General features: G+C 40.5%; 1 protein-coding gene across 2 annotated transcripts in view; it reads right to left on the reverse strand.

Moving 5' to 3' along the window:
* The window catches only part of atp8a1 (ATPase phospholipid transporting 8A1), a 99,576-nt gene that overhangs the window by 22,576 nt on the left and 54,091 nt on the right, over nt 1-22,909 (reverse strand). For both annotated transcript variants that reach the window (XM_079479927.1, XM_079479928.1), the window contains 4 exons: nt 18,748-18,812; nt 12,842-13,014; nt 10,687-10,870; nt 8,420-8,530 (listed from right to left, as the gene is read on the reverse strand). In XM_079479927.1, coding sequence (XP_079336053.1) covers nt 8,420-8,530; nt 10,687-10,870; nt 12,842-13,014; nt 18,748-18,812 — 533 coding nt within the window. The remainder of the gene's footprint in view (nt 1-8,419; nt 8,531-10,686; nt 10,871-12,841; nt 13,015-18,747; nt 18,813-22,909) is intronic.

Below are 22,909 nucleotides of genomic sequence, written 5' to 3' on the forward strand. Positions count from 1 at the left end.
CCAACTCTCTGCATGTGTGAATGTGTGAGAGGTTTGTCGTGTAGTACCAGACGGACATTTGCTCGCTTCATTAAACTCCATTATAAAGGCATGAATTGCTACAAATTTTGGGGTTTTGACGGAACCCCCGACAGCGGCCCCCATGTGACACACCACAGCCCTTCATACTCGCACACACAGCACATCCACAAGCCCCTCTCATTCAATAGTGGCAGCCAATGCGTGAAAATGTTCCCTAAACAAATGTCTGTCACCCCTCCCCTTTAGCCCTGCGGAAAAAGAGAAAGAGGAGGATTGGCCGCGATCCCCCCCAAAACGACCCCCCACGGCAACGCCCACCCGTTCCAACCCCTGTTTTTCTTTCCATCAGGTGCATTCTACCGTGATATTGTTTTTAAATGAAAGCTGCTGCATCTGAATCTGTTTTGCACACACACAGCTACATAAGTGAATGGTTTTATTTGTGTGCTATACCCTCTCCCAACGTTTTTGTTTGTGCATTATTAAACAAAAAATGATTTGTCTAATTTATGGGCTTTTCAAACGTGTGTGCTCCCCGCCTTTTCTCCTCTGTCTGAAGCTGATGTCTCCAAGGTCATTGGTTCCAACCACCCTACCACCTGCCCACTGGATCCCATCCCCACCCATCTCCTCCAGGCCATCTCTCCAACGGTTGTGCCTGCTCTGACACACATCATCAACTCTTCGCTCACCACTGGGACATTTCCCACAGCGTTCAAAGAGGCCCGCATCACACCGCTTCTAAAGAAACCCACCCTGGACCCTACACTGCTAGAAAACTACAGGCCTGTCTCCCTTCTTCCCTTCATCGCCAAAGCCCTTGAGCGAGTTGTGTTCAACCAGCTCTCCTCCTTTCTCATGCAAAACAACCTCCTGGACTGCAATCAGTCTGGGTTCAAGACCGGTCATTCCACAGAGACTGCACTGCTCTCAGTCATCGACGCCCTGAGACTGGCAAAAGCATCATCCATGTCATCTGTGCTCATCCTACTGGATCTGTCTGCTGCCTTTGACACTGTCAATCATCACATCCTCCTGGCTTCTCTCAGTGCTATGGGTGTCTCTGGAATGGCGTTGCAATGGTTTGAGTCCTACCTCTCGGGTAGGTAATTCAAAGTATCCTGGAGAGATGAGGTCTCCGCGTCCCAACAGCTCAACACGGGGGTGCCACAGGGCTCAGTGCTTGGACCGCTACTCCTCTCCATTTACATGACATCCCTCGGCTCGGTCATTCAGAAGCATGGCTTCTCCTATCACTGCTATGCCGACGACACACAACTCTACTTGTCATTTCAACCGGACAATCTGACGGTCGCTGCTCGCATCGCGGCATGCCTGATTGACATCTCGCTTTGAATGAAGGATCATCCCCTGCAGCTAAACCTTGCAAAAACGGAACTGCTTGTGATCCCAGCCAACCCAAAGATTCACCACAACCTTGCCATTCAACTAGGCTCATCAACGATTACACCGTCCAGCACAGCCAGAAACTTGGGAGTGGTAATCAATGATCGGCTTAACCTCACAAGTCATGTTGCCAGCACCACCAGGTCCTGTAGATTCATCCTCTACAACATTAGGAAAATTAGACCTTTCCTATCGGAGCACTCTACGCAAGTCCTAGTCCAGGCTCTTGTCCTGTCCAAACTGGATTATTGCAATGCGCTTTTGGCTGGACTTCCTGCTTGCACAATCAAACCTCTCCAGATGATCCAGAATGCGGCGGCAAGAGTGGTCTTCAATGAAGCGAAGAGAGCGCATGTAACTCCGCTCTTCATCCGGTTACACTGGCTCCCTGTTGCTGCCCGCATAAGTTCAAAGCTATGCTCCTGGCCTACAAGACCAACACCGGGTCTGCACCATCGTATCTCCACTCGCTAATGCAGATCTATGTTCCTGCCAGATCACTTCGGTCTGCAAAGGAACAACGAATAGTGGTACCATCCCAAAAAGGAAAAAAAGTCACTCTCCCTAACCTTCTCTGGATCTGTTCCACATTGGTGGAATGATCTACCAGCTGCTACAAGATCAGCAGACTCGGTTGCCATCTTTAAAAAATGCCTAAAAAATCGCATCTCTTCCGTCAACACGTCGCTGATTGATTTTTCCTAATTTTCTTCCCTTTCCTTCTTTAAAAAAATAAAATAAAATAAAAAAATAAAAAACTTCCTAACCTCACTATTCTTAGCTTTGTATACTGTGCTAGGCTTTAATGGACTAGTTTGATGCACTTATGTATTTTGTTGCCTATGTTGTTATAATTGCTTCCACTGTTTCCTCATCTGTAAGTCGCTTTGGATAAAAGCGTCTGCTAAATGACTAAATGTAAATGTCAAACAGCAAAGACCCCCTTAAAATGACCTCACATTGTTTTTATATATTTCATTAGATGTTTAAGGACATTTATAAAAATTCATGCTTCTATACGAAAAGTATAGCCATGCCTGTGCATACATGCATTTACTAAATTATGAATACCACAAAAAAAGAGTTTCATTGTTTTCCATTTTACTAGCAAATCACATGGTGCGATTACATCCTGGACTTCTGGGAGCCTCTCTCAAACACACAGTTTGACCAAAAGCCACATGACACACGTTGTAGCCAGTGGCATGCTGGTAGTGGAACAGGCGGGTCAGAGAACCGCATGAATGCGAGACTCCCTCATTGACGGGCTACAGGCTGCAGGACATTGTTGTGCTAAGTCAAAATAAAGCCTCTATTCATGGGCAGCAGTACATGCATATGCGAGAGCGTTTTGGCCTGGTCCTCCAGGTCCTGTGAGAGCCTCTCTCTCTTCAATAAGACAGATTCATTGATTTGCTCATTAGGGACCGAGGACACAGTGTGGAGGGCTCTCGCTTTCTTTTCCTTCCCTTCTCATTCAGAGCGGTTCGGCGTGGAGGTGTGACTGCCCTCTACCCTCCGCTGCACAATCTGAAAAAGCGAAGGGTGTGTGTATGTGTGAAAGCCAGATTGTGTGGCCCTGTGAGACTTGCCCAGAAGGGCTCTTGGCATATTATTTAAGGAATTTTAAAATCAGTGATTCCACCCCCGTCCTGTGTTCTAAGATTGGGCGGGAAGGGAAATTTTGCCATTATCATGTGCTACTTGAAAAACAAAAACTAAGAGATTAAGGTGGCAGCTGTATTTTGGAAATGGCACTTGATTGTTCCAAGCTGGTTTAGATGTAGGGACTTGCCTGAGCTGGTAGAACGTCACAGATTGCCTAACATGTTTAAAAAGACAGAAGACAACCTTTTTTTGTTTTATAACAAATTCCTGACAAAATATTTCTCTGTAAAGTTTCTATGGTGGACAAATATAATACACTGTAAAAATAACATGGAAATTTTGCCGCATATGAGGTGACAGAAATATAATGTTAAATAACAGTTTTTCACGTAGAATTACAGTTTTCATGTAAATTTGCAGTCATTTTTCTATAATTTGAAGATTTTTAACTGTATTTTATACAGTATTCTTTCAGAAGAATTGTAAAATTCTGTAAAACCGGCAAGGTAGTTCTTGTCATTGACATTTCTTATTATTTTGAATAATACATATTTTGTGATTTTCATTGTTTTTCATAAATTTGAATTAGAATTTTACAGTGCTTTTTCCATTTCCTGACATGTATCAGTATTCAGAGGTTTCCATGAAAAAAGGTAGTTAGATTTAATAAGGATTCGTTGATTTTATAATAAAGTTTACTATGAAAATATATGCGTAAAAAATGTGTCTTCCTAACTATCCCAGAACAAACTACTGGATGACAAGCAGTTTGGCTTCAAAACAAACCAATCCACTGAGACTGCACTGTTATTGGCCACAGAAGCACTGAGGCTACCCAAGGCGGAATCTAAAGCCTCTGTCCTGATTCTGCTAGACCTATCTGCAGCGTTTGACACTGTCCATCACCAGATACTGATAGCAGCCCTGTCATCTCTAGGGATCTCAACACGATCTCACTATCCAACTTGGCAATACCACAATCACTCTATCCAAAACAGTCAGGAACCTCTGAGTCATATTTGATGAACAGCTGTCCCTCAATGATCATGGTGCAAAGACAACGCGATAATGCCGATATGCCTTTTTCAACATTAGAAAGGTCTCACTGAGCATGCGGCACAACTCCTTGTCCAGGCCCTGGTAATCTCAAGGTTGGACTACTACAATGCTCTCCTTCCTGGTCTTCCTGCAAAGGCTATCAATCTCATCTCTCTCCTCTGGCTACTGGTTGAAGCCAGGCTCAGATTCAAGTCACTGATGTTTGCCTACAGGACTATCACTGGATCTGCACCGGCATACTTTCACATCCTCCAACACCCCATCAAGAACCCTGCGTTCAGCAAATGTGGCGTCTTGTATTGCCTTCTCATAAGGGCACTAAATCGCTTTCCTGTTCATTCTCCTTCACGACTCCTTCCTGGTGGAACATTTTTCCTAACTCGGTCCGGTCAACCACATCTCTCACAACCTTCAAAAAACTACTTAAAACTCAAAAAATGTACAGTCTCTTTCACTCAACAGGTATTGTTCTGGCTTTTGTTGAAACTAGTAACTTTGTATTAGCACTTATTGTATTATTGCTCCTGTATGGCATATCGCTTATTGCTCCCTGAACTCTCTGTAAGTCGCTTTGGATAAAAGCATCTCCTAAATGACAAAATGTAAATATTTTCTTTTCCAGTTTTCAAAAATATCTCCAATAGCTGGCAATTCTCAACTAAATCAGTTTGCATGAGCTGGACTAAGCTGAATTCTCCAACAGAGGGACCCCATTAAAACAACCGAAAACCCTCTCCATATAACATACAAAATGAAGGGCAAAACAATAAAGAAGAGGCATTAAATCCCTGTGTGTGTGACAATGTGTTTTATAATGATGGCACCAGAGAGACTGCAGGGTCGTGGGCCTCCTCTCAGGACTTCAGTCTCTCTCTAATGCTGCTGTGTCTGTGAATGAGGCTCTTGTAATTACTTCAGAAATGCTCCTCATCCGTCAGCCCTGCCGGTGCCTGCTGAAGAGCTGTCAATCAAACTCTTAAGAACCCAGCATGATAATGACAGCCAGCACAGCTATTTGGCTGTAAAAGAGGCTTTTTTCATGTCTCAAGGCGGCTAATCCAGCTAAGTTTCTGAAAAGTTTTTTTCCTCGCTAATTTTTGCACATGTCGAAAGAATGCGAGACAAGATGATGAGGGCTAAACAAACCAGCATGGCAAAATGATAACATCTTCCGCATTCACTTCAAGAGTTAGGCTTCAAATCCAATTGTCTGAAAAACTGTAACTAAAAATGAAAGATCCTGTTTTGCGTTGTGGCTACAGTTGAACAGAGTTCTGTCTGGGAACATGGTAAATAATTCTAGCGCTCGGTTCCAATTTCCTAGAGCGCTCCTTCTTACAGACTTGTTGTAAGATTGTTACCAAGCAAATATATGACTTTTTACAGAACAAAAAACAGATAGCACACAGTATTATGAAAAATAGTTAAAGCTATACAGCCACGAGAAAAATAAGAGAACATTGCAAGTTTTTATTTAATCAGAATTTCTAGATGTATTGTGGCCCTTCCAGTCCAGTAAATATTAGAAATTCAACAACATGAAACCTCAGGAGTGACAGAGTCATTCAACAGCAATGTGAAAGACTGGCAGCATGACAAGACACACGAAAACTGTGATCACAGTTAAAAAAGCGAGGTTATCACGTAATATTTTTGAACTTTTCCTAAATGAACAAATATGACTGTTGTATAGCTTGAAAGTGAATATGAACTTGTTTTTTTTGCAGTATTTGAAAATTCAGAGCATCTTTGTTATTTTGACACGTTTCTCCAGTTTTCATTTTCTGCAAATAAACGCATAAGATACATTATTTGTATTTGAGATTTGGGAGACATATTTTTAGTGGTTATATATCTCCGACTCAAATGATTGAAAAAGTGATTTGATATGGAACTACAGAATTCAAAGAAAAAAAAAAAAGAACTAGAAGTACGCATATATTTTAACAATGCGCCAACCGCAAGTGAAACGGCCCTAACATCCTTATTCCACTTCCTTCAGGTTAAAGAAAAATGAGATGAATAAGCCTTCACAGACTCAAAGGTAAACCTATTAGGACGACAAATGTATCCCTTTAACCGACCCTTGGGAAGCAAGTGTCTTGAATATCAGACCCTTACAAAACCGAGGTGTTTCTGGTGTGAGTCAAGGAAACAGTAAAGCTTTGCCCCATTGTTCTTCCAAAAGCCCCTGACGGAGAGGGGGAGTAAATTTTCTGCCCATAACAAAAGATGGGTTCTGGAGAAGATATATTCTTCCAGGAGCCGAGGTGCACTTTTCAGTTCTCTTGAAGACTCAAAGGAGAGCTTAAAGAGAAAACTACAAAAAAGAAAAGTGTCTAGAAGTATTTAGAGTTTTAGTTTAATGATCGATGAGAAAAGTTTGAAATGTGATCACGGCCAGAAATGTTTGTGTTCAACGTTGAGCTTTCGCTGTGGAACAATTATGAGAAACCAGGGCAAATCTGCTTAAAAAAAATCATGAAAGCTATCCCGCACATCATACCGAAAACGTTTAACATATCAAAATCATTCAACCGCAATTGCTTACAGCTACAAGGTTTTGACAGACTGTAGATTCTCACAGATTGAATCCAAAGAATGTTAAAACAGCAGGGAAAGAAACATCACATATCTGCTGCATTTAGAAAACAATACCACAACTGCTTCCCAAACTCCCACATCTAAACGCAACCAAAGCATGTAAACAGGAAAAGGCTTTGACATGGGCTAAACTAACCCACAAACCCACCCACAACCGAATGAAACAGCACAACACAAAAGAAAGGCTACAGACGAAAATTAACATTCTGTCATGATTTATAATCATGTCATTCCAAACCCACTCAGGAGAATTTTGTATTGAGAATGTATTGACTACTCCTTTCTACAGTAAATAGGAAAATGAAGATCTGGGATATTAGGCTACGAAGCGACAATAAAGCAACAAAAAATGGTCAATATGTCTTTGGCACAATATGCCTAGTCATGGCTTCATTTTTATGGACCTTGACAGTAAAAATAAACATCTATATGATTCACGAAACAGCATTTTTTCCTCTTCAATGAGCACATGCAGGAAAATTGCAGACGTTTGGAATGACATGAGAGCGAGTCAACTACAGAATGTCCTTTCTTTGATGCACCATCCCTTAAAAGAAAATAACATGTGAGAATTCATCTCAACTTCTGTTTCTCTCAGTCTCGAGCAGTCTTGGATGCCAACAATCAGGAATCTGAGGGGCTTTTTGGAGGTTTACCACAGCACATAAAACAAAGTCGAGATGAAGGAAAAAAGGGTTCACAGGTCAAGTGGCACATCAGAGCAGGAGCGCCGAGGAAAAAAAGATGGATTTCTGAAGAGCTCATGTTACTGGTATGGTTGTACGGCTAGTGAGCGCTGGTGTGGTCTGTTGAGCAAGTAGCTCCCTGATGGCCAATATAAAATGATACAGTTCATAATTTCACAATTTTCTTGCTAGTTACAAGCTGGAAAAAGTTACAAACAGAATTTGAATTTCAGATGCAGCTGGAAAAAAATACTGCTCGTCCTTGAGGTATAACATGCTCATCTCCGGACCAAAATGACCGAACGGCCCTTGTGATAAAGCTGGTGCTGATAGCAGCCCTTTAACATGCCAGGTCAGTCTTGGCCAAGTCTCTGAACTTACTATCAGCACCAGGTCTGGAAACTGTCAAATGCCATCTCAGATGGATTGCCTGTGGGCTCCATCTTGACAGACCTACACTCCTCTCGTCTCTCCTCCACCCACACATGCCAGTCAATGAAAGAGTTATTCAATCTTATCAAAAATAAAATACCAATGAGAGGCTTTTATTCCAAAAAGAAAGACAAAGAAAACTTGTTTGCTATTTAATGTTACATGCTCCTTTCCAACTCCTTATATAGTAGTTCACCCAAAACTTTTATTTCTGTCATTATTTTCTCCCTCTCTTGCCATTTCCAACCTTTATGGCTTTCTTTATTCTGCAAAACACAAAAGAAGGCATTTTGAGAGAAGAGAGTTGGTAACCGAACAGCACTGGCCCCCTCCACTTCTATTGTATGGACAAAAAAACAAAGCAAGTGAATGGGTGCCAGTTAACAACATTCCTCAAAATATCTTCTTTTGTGTTCTGCGGAAGAAGAAGTAATGCAGGTTTGAAATGACAAGAGGGTGAGTAAATGATGACAGAATTGTTATTTTTGGATGAACTTTAGGATTACAATTAATTAAATTTGGTGATTAATATATAACTTAAGTTAAACCATTGCCATTGTTGCATAAAGCAACTGTTCAACCCAAGTGTGACTTTCTCTTACCTCTATAATGTAAAGCACAATGTTCTTGTAGAAGCAATACAGGATGCACTTGGCAACACGGTTGTAGTTCCAGGCGCCGTGAACTAGCAGAAGATTCTTCAAGTATTTGAACTGTCAGAGGAGGGAACACAGAGATAAGCTCATTAGAGTCTAACATTTACGCAAGATCTGTTTAACACAAAACTCCAGTTCCCCCGCCAAGAACGTGTTTCTGGATTCTAAAATAAAGGGACAATCTTATCGTTCTTCGGCAACAGGAAGCCCGAAGTTGCAAGGGCAGAACCCCCAACTGTCTCACAAACATTCCATTCACTGCATATTTTGTGAGTTGTTGAAAAGCAGTGGAAGACAGAAAGCACATCCCTGCTCTCCGTGGGCTGAGCTGCAATGCCCTTTGTTCATAATGCCGTACACCGTAAGCTGCCAACATGACCGTTATCAATGAACAAGAAATGCCACTTTTAATTTCCTCATGAGCGCCCTGATTGTGACGACGTTCTAAACCATCATTCCTGTAAAATAAACAGCCGGGTTGCTTTTCTGGGGGCAGAAACAGCAGGGTGGGTTGTAAGGGGTACGGAGCGTGTTTGAGGGGATCGAGGTTGTTTGACCTCTGGATTTGCGCTGACGGAGCTGTTGACAGACAGACTACAGTGGGGTTTGCACACGAGCCCTCGTCTTAAATTCTATCTGGTTTGAGGGTCTAGCGCGAGTCCGAAGCGCAAGATGTTTCGTAAGTTGCCAACACGGCAGAGTTCCTGCATACTGATTTAATACTTTATGTAAACGATATAATCGCACCTTCAAAGGAGACCCTTCAAAGCAAACCTCAAAGCAAACCTCAAAGCCTGGCTTTAACACCAATTTATAAAGAAGTGACAGAGCAGCACAAGCAGTCTGTGCTGATCTGAGATCAGCTCGGGGAGTCATGAATCAAAGTAGTAGACATCATTGATCTTTATGTATAAGAATATACAGATTCACACAAATCCAGTTCCTAAAACTTACATTAACATATCTTTGTTCATCTTTTAATAACAACTGCCCTCTGAAAACCGGACCTTTCTGTATATGTAAGTGTAAACAAAAAATTCAACTAAACTAACCAAAAAAACAAACTTGTTTAGACATCGGACCCATGGGAGAAGAGTCCCACCCATATTGGTTTGACCTAGACCCAATGAATTATAGCAACGATCCTAACTTTACTTCAGTCTATATAATACCATCTACAGAATGCCCACTTCAACACCTAAAGAAAAGCAGCAATGTGAGAAGTTTTAATGGTGTTCTAAACATGACACTGGATTTAAATGATGGATGCATGCAGCTCGACGGTAGCGCCCATTAAAGTTCACCGTTTGATCCAGACCGTTTCACACGAGCCATTTCGCTGCAAGGCAGGTTAGATAACTTTCTGCAAACCGACCCCGCATTCACTAGCATCCACCCACAATACCATGAGGGTACTTAAGACAAGACAAGTTGCTTTCTAAAGTAATCCGATGCATGAGACAACAGACTGCTCGGGCCGCCTGTGGCCTTATTGAACAAGTGTGAAAAGAGATGTTTTCTACGAATTGCACAAAACATGAAATGAATCATGGGACAGAGATGGAGAGCCATGTTGACAGCGATCCGCGACACTTGAGATTTTCTATTGTTCCCTGTACAATAAAGATTACGCTGTATCAAAATCAGAGAATGACAAAACATCTTTTTAATTAAGTTTACATAAGAGGGGAAGGTCTAGTTTCACGATCACCAGGGGTTTGAATGAGAGAACACGCCAGCTATGTACACTAACCTGACCGACCCGTTTTGCTATCTCAGACTGCAGAATCGATGAGCCACAGGTTTTAACCTTTCACCTCAGATACATACAGTAATCTCAATCCAAATTCATTTTCTGGGTGTCACACTGTGGTGACATGAGACAGAAGTGTAGCTTTAGAAAACGTAAATGCTTTAGTGTAGCTACGCTCCTCGAAAAGTAGTTTCAAATGCATTTGAATAATTAATTCAAATTAAAAATATTTCTTGATTTAATAAGACAATATTATAAGATATATTAATATGTCAATGCAAATATTAATGCAAGATCTGTAAATAATTAAAAGAGTAAATAATAAAATAAAAAATAACACATTTACTATATTAATAATGTACAGTTTAGCAAAGCATCATACGGTTTGTGTTAAACTGCACACTCCTATCAGTTCTGTTACTCACTGACTGTAGGGTTCTGTAATCCAATCGTTTCTCACCTGAGCGATGGAGTAATCGGACGAGTTGGCAGCCTGCAGTCCCTCATTGCCAGAGATCCCGACACCCACATGGGCGGTCTGGATCATGCCCACATCATTGGCTCCATCTCCAATAGCCAGAGTGATCACTTTCACCTGCTTCTTCACCATCTCGACCACCTCAGACTTCTGCAAAGGAGAAACCCTGTACAAAGAAAACAGAACATGTGTGGATTGTTTGGAAGGTGATTACCAGACATCTTTTAATTGTTTGGTAGTTCTTTGGTGTGGAAAAGCCTTGTTTAAACATTCTTCTAGGGTTAAAAGTACCTTTTATTTAGGTTTGCGATGAAAAACTAAGTTTTTTTAGCACAATCACACATTCGTGATGGTGCCTTCACAGAGGAAGCATCTTGTCGCTAATTATTGGTGTTGACAAGCACAGGTGTGTTCACTTCTCAACTTGTGATTTAATGAGTTTGTCTCCTTACGGAGACAAAAGATCACTCCAAATCTTTTCCACTCAACTTCTTTATAAAAAAATATAAGAAAGAAGAAGAGAGATAAAGAGCATAGAGTAGCAATATTTAAAGGTGCAGTGTATGAAACTTAGCGGCATCTAGAGTTGAGGTTGCGAATTGCAGTTCTAAAAGGATAACGCTTCATTATGTAATATATCTTTATACACCTCCGGAGACATTGTTCCGTATATTATATTGCATTTCTTTCAATAGATACTCCGATGACATATTGGACCTTTAAGGTATGGCAGTATAAAATGAACAAAAGCAACATCAAGAAAGTCCCAACGAATTACAATCTAATTTACAAAAGCCAAACAAAAAACCTTTAAACACTAAACAGCTTTGCAATTGTGCAGCACTAGCAACAATCTATAAGTCTAAAAGTCTGAAGAGCTGCAAATGTAAGTACCTCACGCACTTCAGTTTTATCCAAAGTGCCTCGCCTCCTACAGGCTTTGCTTTTAATCAATGCGCATTCCCTGGGAATCGAACCCATGACCTTGGCATTGCTGGCACCCTGCTCTACCAATTGATGTAAAGCTCTGCATACCAGCAAAGGGCTGCTGCGCGTTACGGCACTGCGTATGAAATTAAAGTCTCGCCGCCGGTAAAAAAGCTCCGCTGGGGCTTAACCCCGACTCGACGTTCACAGGTCATTCTTTAAGCAAGGAGTGATGTAAGGCTCTCCAGTGAACAGGAGATTGTCCCCGATACGGGAGGAGAGCTCTAGAGTCAATTTAATGTTAATTCAACTAGGATATAAGTGTGGCCCAACATGTGTGCGGTGAGTGTAAACAGACCAGATAGATTACATCAAGGATTGCATAATGGCTTTGGCACCTGTGGTGTGCGTTGTATCTGGAAATCAACATTGATTTCTGGCAGTTCCCTGTCACGCTCAATTGGTTACTCCAGTTTTTTCCTTCTCTATATGTAGTGTTTTTTGGCCTGGTTTATTGCACACGCACACACGCACGCACGCACGCACACACACACACACACACTTGACTCCATCCATATCTGACTGACATTCAGACTACAATCCACTATTATAAAAAATAACACTCATTAGTAAATTGCTGCATTGAGAGCACATATAATTATGTTTATTGGGAAGGTTGTGACCTATAGGGAAGGTAATTTGTTCCTTCAACAGCATGGCGACGTGCCTCGTAATTTTCTGCCAGTCACTTGATGTTTTTTTAAGTGAGGAGAAATGACTAGCGATGGCGTCAGTTCCCCGAGGGCAGAAAAGGTTATTAACTTGCAAAAGACATATTTAACATGCACCTGTGGAACAGTAAACATTTGAGCAGAGCTTGACACAATGTCCTGTATATTTTCAAGGTTTAACAATGGAAAACACATTTAAGCTTCTATGCGCTCACGGTGAAAAATTGCTATAATTCGACTCGGTATTTATTTTTCGAAATGAAAATGTTCAAGCATAGTCTTCTTGTTTTCGCTCTGCCATGCAAAATGTGACCCATTTCTTTTTCAATCCTAGGTTCTAATAAATCAGAAATGGTTACCCAGTTGCTGAATTATTGTTACGGCTATAAAACACTTGGAACACTTTAGACCTTGGGTAAATAGTTTTTTTTCTATATATTTTTACAGCACTCTTACAAATTACAGTTCTCAAGTCTTACCTGCAGCATATCACAGCCTTGCATGAAAGGGCCAGATCCAGGAAGTACTGACGGGCCCCGAAGGTGAGAGCATGCTTCAGCGTCTTTCCGTCAATGATAAGAGCAAAGTCGTTCTCTTTGTGCAGAGCATCTCCCAGTATGCCGCAGTGATGACTAAGGACCTCCCTCGTACCCTGCACAAAACACAGTGTATGGAATAAGAGTTTTGACTTGTGATGTGATATTAATTTCGCTGAACAAACTTTAGTGCAAAAAATTTACTACAAACCAATAATTTGTTTTAAGAATGTCAGGCCCTGTTTGCACTTCAGATGTTCTTTTGAAAATGCCAACTGTGCAAATCGTACAAAATCAATGCCAGACACTACATTTATTATGATGGGAATTTAACTTTATCTAATATGAATCATAAGCGTTTGCAGCTCTCTGATGAGAAACCACATAGCAACACTGGTATAATTTCCCCTTTTCCTAAATGCCAATGTAATCAATCCCAAGAATAACATGAGATTTCAAACACGGGGCACCAGACACTTTTGCACATGTGATTTAACGTCTGTTTATCGTCAATGCACGGGGCATCAAAGTGAGAACGTGCATATGGCACGCTTCATTACGAAGGAGCAGTGGTGAGGCTGGCTGTGATGGTTCGTTTGTTAGAACAAGGCCTTTCAATGGCCGTGACCAGGAAACACAACGGCATGGGAATAGACTCTAGAGCGCTAGCAAAGAGAGTTTGAACAGAATCAGAAAGAGCACACGTCTGGGTTTATGTGTTATTTCGGAGGAATGTCCTGCTCCAGCTGTATGGGCTCAAATTGGAAGCCAGGAATATTTCTGTGTGTTGATTAAAAGCTTGAAGATCTTAATCGACACTGACTAGAACCGAAAAAGAGCAGGATCCCTGACTTGACCTGGCTGTTATTTTATACTAGTTTTAATGGTGAAAACAGCACATTCAGCAGAATATATATCTTGAAGTATGAGGACTGGGCACGTGTTGGAGCAAGGTCCGTGTTTGGATTAGGAATTCTGTTAAAACCCAATATAATTTCCCATAAAAAAGTCTCTCATGTGTTGGAATGATAGGGCCTCATAAATGTGGTCCAAATCCCAGGAGTAGAGGAAACACCTCACAATGGCTCTTGGATCTACAGCGGTGTATAAGTGTAAAATCAGCAGGACACAAGAATGAGTTAGAGATATTAGCGCGACTGTTTCACGTTCTTCAAAGTCAGAGCATTGTCAGTAATCAAACCCTTGCATATTACAATCTGCAAATCCATAGCTGACCACTATGTTTCAGGCTCTACATTTCAAATCCGTGAAGACCAAGATACTGAAGATACACAACACAAGGCATGTTTTCTGTATTCAAGGACTAAAATAATGACTTATAAAATAATTTTTCATCATTCTTTAAATTTTGTCAAAGTGCGCCACAAAGACAGCAAAGTTAGAACTAACATGTTTATCTACTGCAAAGTTTGTGGTGTGTATTAAATTCTTATGTACTGTAATACGTATTGTCCATTATAGCCGGTTTTAGCCAGTATTTAGGTAGCAAGCAAAACTTTGTGAACAATATTAAACACCAAAAATGTATTCAAAGTTGTTAAACCGTCCACATGTATAAAGCAACTAACTGAATAACAAAACATTTGGTTAAATAGCGCAGACATTTCAAGCAAACCAAACAATTCCCAGGGCTCTGAGGTTTGTCACCGCCATTTTAATGCAAGAATGCATGCTAAATATGTAAAACAGAGATGTGCAATATATTAGCCAAACATGCATCTGTGTACTTGTTTTTATGAGTGTGTGCAGAAGAACAAGCATCCGGTGTCTGGTTTGGCTGTAGGAACTCACTACACAATATCTCAACAATACCGTCTGATACACCATAATACTTCAGGGATGTACTTCATTTATTTAATAATGCCGTATCAGCAACGAATGCTATTTATATTGCAAACTCAGACCAACTTATACCAGAGGTTTATAAACTGGGGTCAGGCACCCCGAAGGTTGCAAGGGGTCCTCCAGAAATTTTCCCGGACAAAAAATAAAGCAAAAATCCAGTCCACTGAACTTTATTAAAGTTTCATTTCTAAGTGTTTATATGCTTTTTTCCTACATGCATAGTTTCCACAATTGTTTATTTGTATCTTTCTAGTAAGTTTTTCTTCTTCACAGACTCAAGGTGAAAGTGTTGCCAACTATTTAAGTATGGAAACAATATGTTGTCTTTATAATACCTATTTTCCATTTATCTAACAAATCTAAAAAAGGGTCCCTCACAAAAGGTTCATCTTATTTGGAGAGTCCATTGCATCATAAAGTTTGAAACTTAACAAATATTATCCAAATAAGTCAAGAGTTTTGAAAATCTCTTTACGGATCTACAGTATGAAGCAGACATCACTACAAAGTGCGCAAAAAGACTGAATGCGTCTTTAAACTGTATGTGGGGGTTGTGAGGCTGAGGGTCAGATGCCTAAGGGGTGGGAGATTATACCTTGGGGAGCAACCAACCCTCCGCTGGCATAACAAGGCTCTGAAATCCAAGCTCAAAGGAAATATTTAGAGAGGAGCCATGGGTTTAGAGAGAGGAAGAGAGAAGCCTCGGGTTGCAATGAAAGAGAAAGTGAGAGCACGACAGAGAGAAGTGCAGCTGCAAGAAATTCCCTCAAATGTGGCATCCATCCTCACTCAGGCATCTGTAGGTGTGTGTGTGTCCTCGTCAGTGTATATACGGTACGTGTATAGAAGTAGTGTATAGTTACATTAAATGTACGCGGCAGACACGTAGAGCACCCAACCAGTGGAGGAAGGCATATTTAAAGAAAACGACATTTATAAGCAAAATCATCACGCTTCAGCACCCTCAGCATTTTTTCAACTCCGGCCACAATGTGAGATCAAACAACAATAAAGACCGCTAATGATGACTAATAAGCAGACATATAAACCAAAGTCTACATTTGCTTACAAGATGTCGCCATTTCATCTCAACTTAAAACACTCGGTTTATAGTCTTCCAGACAGGCCTGGGTGTTAGGCGGTTAGCACACTAGATCATGAGGTCTGGAAGAAGGGCAGAAGGCCTCAGTTAGGATACACAGTTCCTCATACCGCCAAGATCCAGCAGATAAGGGGCTGATTTAGGAACGCTTAGGAAATCCTTTTTACCAAGACGCCTGGACTCAAGCATGTGAAAGCTGACTTTATAAACACGGATGGGAAGGACACTGCACGGGTTGTGTGTTATGGAAGGAGGTACTGAAAGATAGCAGACTGCAACTGACTAGACAACTTATAGACATGTATATAAATACACCCAGACGGACGGTTGCTTTTGAGGTGTATTTCTGACTGTCCAGCAACGGAAGTTATTTGTCTGTCTGAATTAAAACTGCTTTCAGACAGAAAGTTCCACAGTTCTCAGTGGAAAACAGGAATGACTTCATGCCTAGCATTTGAAAATAAGAAAACTAAATAAAACTATATATTCTATTTTGTTTTATAACTTTTTAGCCTATTTGGTTACCAACCTTCGTCAAAATATTTTCTTTTGTGTTCTACGGTTATACAGGTTAAACCGGTACGGTCATACAAAGGTTTGAAATGACTAGTGACATTTTCTTGTAAAGAATAACTTTCTGAAAAACTACAGTATTGGTATATTGTTCGTTCTTAATTCATGTTACCCAAAGCATGCATTAATGCTAACAAATACAACTTTATTGTTAAGTGTTTAAAATTTTTACTAACATTGTAAGTGGACACCAAGGGATGAAAATAAAACGCTATAAACATCTCTCTTTAAAGTTAAAATGACTTGAAAATCTCTATTTAGTATCCCACTTCCTTCCTGCTTTGTACTCTTTCACACAATCCCCTCATTCTCTCCTTTCCCTGGGTTGATCAGCACAATATAGCCCTCTTTCATCCACGAGCGACAGAAGGCACTGTACTCTTCTGCATATTTAATGTGATTTTTGAGTCACTGCTCTTTGACCCTTCCCACAGTGTGAGATAATCGCCCGCTCTGACGTCCGGAAAACACTGTAACCCCTCTCCTCTGGGGTGGATGAGAGGGTTCCGTCATCCATCTTATTTTCCTTTATACATTTTCATCTTCGCAAAATCACGAAAGAGACCGATAGGAAGGGAGCCGTATTGTTCCAGCGTTTTTTCCTGCAATGTGAGAGCACAGCAAATCCCACAACTGTCGGACCTCTGAGGGCCGAGCAGCGGGAAGAGAATTTGGCCTCGTTTTCTTTTAGCGTGTTGCACATGCATGGGAGAACGTGCAGTGGCACACAAACAGCAACTGCCTGCTTTTATGGAGTGCACCTCTCTTCTTTTTCTTTCAGCTCCATCTATCATGCTAAACGGCTGTTTGACAGACCTAGAACCGTCCGTCATCACTTAAACCCCACCCCCGTCGCAGCGGGACACCGCCTCACCCAACGGAGGGGTTCCATTGCATGTGAATTGCATGAAATGATTTTTAGAGCCTTTAACTTACACACAAAACTGATGAGAGTTCCCCTGCAGGGGCCAACTGACCTGTAGGTTGTATGTGTGTGTGTGCGTGTTTCAAAAGGGTTTCTTTTCTTTTAAAGCGGATTTAATAGTCAACAGAATAGATTCTCCCATCAGGGAGTTGTTGCCTTGTATTGTGTGTATGAAATAAATCCCAAACCCATGATCCAAGAACACGACCCATTTCTGTCTCGTAGATGGTACCATGTGGAGGAACAACATCCCTCTCTATCCTATAAACCGCAGCTGAACACACAGAGTGGGGTCTGTGTAAATCTGTTAGCAAATATAAAATCTAATTTACATGTGAAAATAAATGAACATTTTCAATTTACATTAAAATAAATGACCATTAAGTGACTCATCAAATAAGTAATTAAAAAATATTTTGCACAAATTCATTGAGGTTCAAGTGCAAACTGTTATTTAAAACAAATAGATGTGATACTGAGCCTAAAACAACACTGTCAAACACTTTTGTATTGTGTGTTATTTATTTTAAGTTTTATTTTTTTAACATTTAATTAGTTAATAATCGAAAATATGTAAATTATATTTATAGCATATTACTAGGGCAGTCAAATGACATCGTCATTAATCGCATCCAGAATGTTTGTGTAAACATAATATTTGTCTGTGTACTGTGCATATTAATTTTGTATTTATAAAAATGTAAACATATTATACATATTTAAAAAAAAAAACATTCACAAAAATGTACGGTACCACGGTACAAAGACACATGTTATGTAAACACGAACTTTATTCTGCATGCGATTAATCACTAAAAATCTTTTGACAGTCCCAAATATTACGAAATAGTTAAAGAACTGCAAAACAGAGGCAGTTAACCTATACTGGTCTCACACTTATACTGTAAAACTTCCTGTTAAAAAAAAAAGAAAGATGGAGAGAGTCAGAGAGAGAGAGAGAGAGAGAGAGAGAGAGAGAGAGAGAGAGAGAATTACAGAAAAAACTATTGAAAAATGAGAAATCAAAAGAAACAAGATACAAGAACAAGAGAGAGAAAGAGAGAGAGAGAGAGAGAGAGAGAGAGAGAGAGAATAAGAGAGAGAACAAGAGACTCCGAAAGAGACCGAGAGAGAACAAGTGATTGATTGAGATTGCGATGACAGAATCAGGCGGTGAGCTCCTTGGATGAAAACCCAAAACGCAATCTGTAACTGCTCCGAAGAGCGGCACCCTGGGAATGATGTCACATTCTCTCGTGTACTGTGGGGCTGATGCGATCTGTCAGCTGCCATGTCATTTCATCTCCTCGCAGAGCTTGTGTTACAAATCGTGAGGTGTAACTGCTTTTACAAATAAACATACACCTCCATCCCGATACTCACATCCAGGGTGTCCTCGTTGATCACCAGCAGGCCCATGTTCTTCGTGAGCAGTTTGCACGAGTGTCCTTCAGAAAAAAAGAGAAAAACGCATTATTTAAACCTCTCGCTTGGCCCCCAAAACATATGGTATGCTTGCAAGGAAACACGCCTCACTCGACATTTACACAAATGATAAATGATTCGCAACAACTTCACGTTTCAGTAATACATCAATATTACACAGACGTGGTGATGTGTAACCACGGCAACGGATGACTGATGTGACAAATTGGCAGAGTGAAATGCATATTTTGTGATGAAAGTTTACAGCAGACCTGACTGTAAACCCCCCCGCACCTCATTGCCTCTTCACTGTTTGTGTGACCTCAACATTGGAAGGCTGACAGCGAGCTCTCTCGGCCTGATAAAAAGCATGACACATCCAATCATCCATCAGGAAGTGTCTAAACAACATAAAGCTCCAAACAAGTCCATCTGCTATTTAATGTGTTTCCGACACCTCAGTATTTGGAGAGCAGCGACCTCTGGGAACATTATGTGTGTGTGTAGAGGTGAATCACAGGAACACTAAAGTTTAATAGGGGGTGAGAGTGGAGGAATTGCCCAGCGGCAGCTGTAAAATTGGATTACGTTGGGTTTTATGTATAAGATACCTGATGCCATGTTCTGGGTGGTTGCTATGGCTTTGTTTGGTGGTTGTTAGGGGTTCTGGGATGCTCCAGGGCAAAAGAGTCCGTTATCATATTCTGCTCTTTAGAAATGGCACAAACTTTTTTTCAATGCAAGCCTGAGGGATTGTTTTCCTTGTTTTTTGTCCAACAAGCAAAAATTGAAATTAAAGTGAAATACAATCATTTTAAAGCAAAACATGATTTGAAAACGTTTAATTTTCAGTAGCTAGGAGTTTCGCAATAACCCAGATGTGTTTGTATGTACGAAACCTTGTATGTCCAAATTTGCTTTTTTTTGGAAATGGACATTTTTTATAAGATTAAAAACTGTTGTCAAAGTTGACCAGCACTTTTGTATATTTTAATTGTATAATTGTATTTTTTTAGCTCAGAAAAAGGTTAATAATACAAATGATTTAAGACAAAAAAATGTAATCACAAAAATGGAGATATGCGATTTCGGAAAGACATCAACTACATAACAACATCCTAAATACTACAAATTCTCAAACCTGATCTCACAGAAATTCTTAACTATTTTATGGGGTGGCTAAAACACAATGTTTCTGAAATACTGAATCCCCTCCCATAAACCCACCCCTAACCACCACTCATGTGAAAGAAAATCATACCAAAACGTACAAATAAGGTTGTACTAAATCATACTTATTCGCCATAAAATAGTCACGAATTTCCATTTCTTTATTGGTAAAAAAATAGGTTAAAATGAATGTAACAAATAGCATTACTTGTTTTTAATGTGAATAGATACATTACACGAATAGTGTTATTGTATATTATTTGGCCACAATAATTGTGTAAATCTGATAGCTTGACTGCACTTTCTGTAGCACAAGCAGATAATTAAAAATATATTGAAAAATATATGACATTTAATGAAATTTGACCTATTTGTCTAATAAGAATAACAGAAATAAAGTCCCTACGAGCAGTTAAGCTTTAAACACCTCCTAAAGTGATACAAAACTGCAGTAAAATTTAACAAGACTGTGTGTGTTTATATTTGTTAGCATGTCGGTGTGTAAATGTGTCCACACGACTCGTTTCTGTCACCGTTGAACTGTTTGTATTGATTTGTATGTCCACCCAAGTTTCCTTACAGTGTGGAAAGCTGTCTGCTTTGCTTTCCTGACCTGGGCCCAAATCTTGACGTATTTTCCCTGCCTCATTCTGACCACTGACAGTCTAACCTCACCGCCTCTTTCCAACCAGGTGCAACAAAAAAAAACTCTTGGCAGACCTGGAGGTCTTACACAGACACCTGCACGATGCATAACGGCCTCATATACATTTTTGGATAGAGACATCAGGGTGCCTTGACACACAGCGGTCGCATTGGCTGCATGCAGCAGCAGGGTGGCTTTTACTTCAGTCTGCTGGCAGAGGCTTTGGGTTTGGAGACGGCATGTTGAGTTGTTTGCGTTGGCCGCATGCTGTTTGTTTGGGCTGTAGTCTCTGAGGCTTTACAGTGGCACCCCGTGGCCAGGAGCAACAAACCCACAGAAGTAGCAGTGGCCTGTCCACGGTCCATGAGGCAGTCAGAGGGCCAGTGTGGAGAGAACTGAAGACGTTTCATGTACTCAGAGCGAGAAGCGGGCAAAGAGCTCTAAGTGCCCGCTAACCCGAAATTAAACCAAGCTTGACTTTACCGATGGGGCTGATAGCTTTTCATGCCATTTTGGAAAGCGCAAGTGTGAGATATGGAGAAAATGTACATTTTGCTATCATATTAGCATTCATGTTCTAAAATAATTTAAAACTTAAAACTCAATTCAGCACAACTTTGCTTATTTAGTCAATTTTAGTGAATTTAATTGAGAATAGTTCACCTCAAAATAAAGATTCTGTTAAAGGAGTAGTACACTATAAAATTTATATTGTGAGGGTGGAGAAAAACAAAACGTTCAAAAGTTCTTGGATGTTGAATGACACTTTATACGTCTTTGTTTCAAGATTATTGTTTAAAATGGTCAGTTTGTGTGCATATCAGGGATGTTTAAATCTTTTGAAATCAACGTCACACACTTTCCAACGTGATTCCGTAATACGCAAGTCGTGGATGTGCATCCTGGAGGACCTCCGAGGCAGAGCAAGCCATATATTTATGTTTAAAAAGTATATAATGTTTTCGTTTTCTTGAAAAAGAACCAATAGTTTTGCCAGGCAACACCCTTATTCATCGGCTGGTGTCGTGTGGAGCCTTTTGAAGCTGCGATGAAACAGAAATTTGGACCTTAACCAACAGCCCCTCGTTTAAGTCCATTATATGGAGAAGAACCCTGGAAGCTTTCTTCAAAAGCCTCAATTTGTTTTCGACAGAAGAAATGAACACGTGTATGACATGTGGGTGAGTGAATTATCATGAAATTTCAATTTTATAGTGAACTACTTTAATATGTACTCATCCTCACATTGTACCAAACCTGTATGACTTTTTCGCTATACAAGAATGAAAACTACTTCACATGTTCCATAAAATGACCACAGCAGATAAAAAAGCAAGACAAATCTGCATAGAGCTAATGGTTATATGGATTTTTCCTTTTTTGAGATTTCTGGAAATGAGGGCGAGTAAATTTGACAGGATTTTGAATTCCTCAACCGCTGCAAAATACACAGCACTTCACCACTTTATGCCATATGGTCCCTTGGCAAAGGATTCTGGGAAACCGATGTTAGTTGGGAGACTCTAATTTCTGTCATCCTCTACCGATTTCCACACATGATGAATTGCAAAACGTAAAAACACAAAGTAAACACAGAAAAGGGCGTCTATATTTTACAGAGCACCACCGCCAAGCGGAGGTACAGTAAAAATCTCTGAGCCTGTACGTTTATAAGCACGACCGCAACCGGCTGGTGGGCACAATGGGCTGATTCAGGATCAGTGCTGGTAGGTGGCCACAGACTACTCTCTTGGAATCTGTTTTTCTGTCAGAGGTTTTTAACGTGAGGCCCGTTTGAAAGCCACATTGGTAGTGGTGCAGCTGTCCTGCTAATGGGGAACGTCACATCACAGGGGAATGGAAGGAGGACACCTGCCTCTTTTGAGAGTCGGTGGTGGTCTACGAAACATATTAGAGCGAGCTGTGGGCACGTGCGTTGAGTCAGTTTTTATAAAGAGGAGGAAAGAAACGAAACACCTGACAGGTGGTCAGAAAGGGGTGTGTTTGTGTTGACTGTAAGAGAGAGGGGTCTGCATAATTGAGCCTGATACCACCCAAAATTGTTTACTGCCATTTTAAGGAACCTTGCTTATTTCATTTGCCGTTCCCTTAACCAAATAAATTAAATTGTTGATCATTGTTTTTACAAATGCATATTCAAAACCAGTTTTACAAAGAAAAATGTCTTGCAAATCCCTCTAGAATGCAAGCCATTTGCAGTAATGATAAGTATAAACTCCTTAAGATGAGGACACCACACAATTTGAGTCCCTACTTTCAATCAAAATGCTTTTGTATACAATT

Source organism: Barbatula barbatula (genome assembly GCF_947034865.1).
Source record: "Barbatula barbatula genome assembly, chromosome: 18".
NCBI classification, from domain to species: domain Eukaryota; kingdom Metazoa; phylum Chordata; class Actinopteri; order Cypriniformes; family Nemacheilidae; genus Barbatula; species Barbatula barbatula.